General features: G+C 39.5%; 1 protein-coding gene across 2 annotated transcripts in view; it reads right to left on the reverse strand.

Annotated features, from left to right (window-relative positions):
* Window positions 1-3329, reverse strand: part of LOC116846725 (UDP-glucuronosyltransferase 2B31-like) — a 283436-nt gene that overhangs the window by 156798 nt on the left and 123309 nt on the right. For both annotated transcript variants that reach the window (XM_032820934.1, XM_032820935.1), the window contains exon 3: window positions 1324-1716. In XM_032820934.1, the coding sequence (XP_032676825.1) occupies window positions 1324-1716 (393 nt within the window). The remainder of the gene's footprint in view (window positions 1-1323; window positions 1717-3329) is intronic.

Genomic DNA, 3329 nt, shown 5'->3' on the forward strand with positions numbered 1-3329 from the left:
CAATTGAACAAATTGAATGATGAGCTGTTGCGAAAAAGACCAGCAATAGCGAGTAACAGGCGCAAAGTTATTCTCTTACACGATAACGCTCGGCCACACACTGGAAAAACCGTCAAAGAAACACTGACGCAGCTCGAATGGGAAACTCTTCCTCACCCAGCGTACTCACCAGACATAGCGCCTTCTGATTACCACTTGTTCAGATCGATGCAGCACGGCTTGAGTGGTACACGCTTCCGAAATGTTGAAGAAGTGCGAGAATGGGTGGACGAATGGATTGCTTCGAAATAAACATCGTTTTATCGAGATGGTATTGCCCAGTTGCCAGAAAGATGGCAAAAAGTTGTAGAAAGTGATGGAAAATACTTTCATTGAAATAATTTAAATAAATTTTTTAGAATAAATGCTTTTTCTCAGTATTTTTTGGGCGGAAACTAAGTTAAGGTCCTAATATATTAGTATTTAAATATTGATAATGTTCTGTGTAAGTATTTTATCAATGGACGAAGTATTACATATCAATATTTAAGTATTGAAATCAATCATAAGGTAGGATTTGTAACATTAAATATTGAAATACTTGAGTACTAAAAGCTGTATTTGAATCACAGAATATTACTAAATACTGTACTTTTAATACTGAAAATAAGTAATTAATCAATGATTCTTAGTATGATATTTCTATAAGGGAATTATCTGTGAGATATTTCATTGTGTCAACTAAAATAGGACATCCTATATGTACAAAGTAGATTATTTACTAGTAATATAAATGAACAATTGTATTGTCAAATTTATTTAAATAAAATTCAGAAGACATTTGCTTACGAAATTAATATTAGAATAAAATTAGTGATAATCATAAACGAATATTTTTCCTTTACGTAACATACTTGAATTTAGTGTGCAAAATAATGTATTATTATGTTAAATTTTTATTAACAAAGCACATTTAAAATATAAAAAGCTTATTATGTTCTACAATAATCGAATATCTAATACGTCACGCATGTGGTTATGAGAATTAATTGGATGTTAACAGAATATGTGAGGCTTTAGTTTTTATTTTATTTATAATATCCTGTATATATAACGTATAATATCCTGTATATATAACGCCTAAATAACGTATTATGAAAAAGATATGTAAAAGTATGGTATTTTAATTTAAATATGAAATTTTTTATATTTTGCATGCTTCACAATATTATTAAAATTCTTATTTATCATTATCCTTGCTAATCTTCATTGGTATTGTTTATTTCAAAATGTTTCAGATAAAGGAAATATTTTAGTAACATATCGTATATTGTATATCGTTACCTTATCGGTGACAGTCCGAGAGCTTTGTGCATGCATTCCTCCAATTTCTATGGCATTTGGCGGTAAAGGAATTGCAGGTTCAAATGCAGGATGACTATTAACCAGTACAATACTAATATCTTTTTGTATTTCGTGTAACGATCTAATTTTGTGACCAATATAACGCTCAGCGAGCTGTTGAGCTTTAGGAAAGTAATTATAATTTCGGATTAGATCATCAAATATATAATTAACAGCATTCCAAGTTCTTTGCCAAAAGCCTTCTGGTTTTGCAATGCCTACGTGGCAATGAGGTCGAACTGTAGGATAATTAGGACCTCCAACGTAATCATTGAACCATGATGCAAGACCAAATGGAATGAAACCAACTATGGGCGGTTTGTCCTTGGCGACCTGAAAATGTTACATTTTTCAAATCTATTTTTCTAGATATTGCGCGTTTTTTTTAAATCCTAATTCCTTTGAAAAACGGTTTAACATTTAAATATTTTTCGAATAGCATCCGATACCCAATAGAAGATAATCCAATAATTTAATAATTTACTATGCATATCTAATTAAATAACTAATTAAAAACAAGTTGTTTCCTATTAAACGTTGTCAGTTTTCCAAAGTAAATCAAAGAAAAAATATAAAAAATTTTTACAAATAAGTGTACATGTTTGTGAAATCTAATTACAAGATGACATTTGTTTTGATATTATCTATTTCTGAATGGCTTGTAATAAAGCCTTGCTTAAAATAACCGATAGAAAACGAAAAGAAATATTCTTATGTATTTTAATCGTGTTTCTGATTCCTGATTTTTGTAAGTGAGTTAATATATTAGCGATAAAAATTTAATGTAATATCATTAAAATATCTCACATGCCATTTGTTCCGTACGGGAACTGTCGTCCGCACGGATAGTGGGCGGCGGGCGGCCGTGCGCCAGGCGCGTTCCGCGCGCGGGTGACTACCGCTCGCCGCGGCTTCACGCCGCCGCCGCTACACGGCAGCGCGCCGAGCCGGGGCCGTCGCTCGCAGTTAAATTTCGGTGCGGCGCCTATATAAGACGCCGCGGGCGCCGACTCTAGGCCTTCTGACTGCGTTAGCGCATCAGGTCATTGCCTCGTTGAGGTATTATTTTGTGCTCTAGTTAGCTTCATATCGCCTTCTTGAGTGCGTACGCACGTTGGGCTCTTGCCTCGCTAGAGGTATACGTGTGCATATCTGCACTGAACATATCGCTGCCTTCAGAGTGTCACGGACACGCTGGCATTCGGATTTAGGTTTCGCAGCCCTTTAGAGTGCGCTTGCACGTTGGGCTATCGCCTCTAGAGTGTCCGAGGACACGTTGGCGTTTGGGTTACGAAGTATATGGTAACTCCACGGATCTCCACCTTCTCAATACGATCGAGGATTGAGAGAAAGCTTCGCGCGATCACTTCGGATTGCCTTGACGCTTCCACCGCGGTGGACATCTCTCTTCGCGACTTCTCCAGTATTGCACATACCGGGTATTCACGCCGCCAGAGCTTATTGCGGTCGAGCGCCCGACTCCGCGCGGGTCGTCATTGTACTCAGGAACTCTGCTGCCAGGATATACAACGCAGCATATACACGCGAGCCAAGCTCGCTTTCACGTCCGCACAGGACTTAGTCGCTGCCAGAGCCGCAGCATATCCACGCGAGCCACGCTCGCATTTACGTCCGCCTAGGACTTAGCCGTTGCCAGAGACGCAGCATATACACGCGAGTCAAGCTCGCCTTCACGTCCGCTCAGGACTTAGCTGCTGCCAGGGACGCAGCATATACACGCGAACCACGTTCGCTTCTTCACCGCTACTGAAGCCATACTCGCCGCATACACGACTACACGCGCGAGTTACCCTCGCGCCTAAGTTACGTCGCCCGCGCGACGTTACGATTCTCATTACTCCTCCGACAAGGGGAACTTCTCCTAGCGCGGAGGCTCTGGGAAGCGGTGCATCACCGCAGGGCCGCCGCTTCGATTGACCTGGCTC

This window comes from Odontomachus brunneus, unplaced genomic scaffold (assembly GCF_010583005.1).
Source record: "Odontomachus brunneus isolate Ranch 3 - 2012 unplaced genomic scaffold, Obru_v1 Obru_scaffold_068, whole genome shotgun sequence".
In the NCBI taxonomy this organism is placed as follows: domain Eukaryota; kingdom Metazoa; phylum Arthropoda; class Insecta; order Hymenoptera; family Formicidae; genus Odontomachus; species Odontomachus brunneus.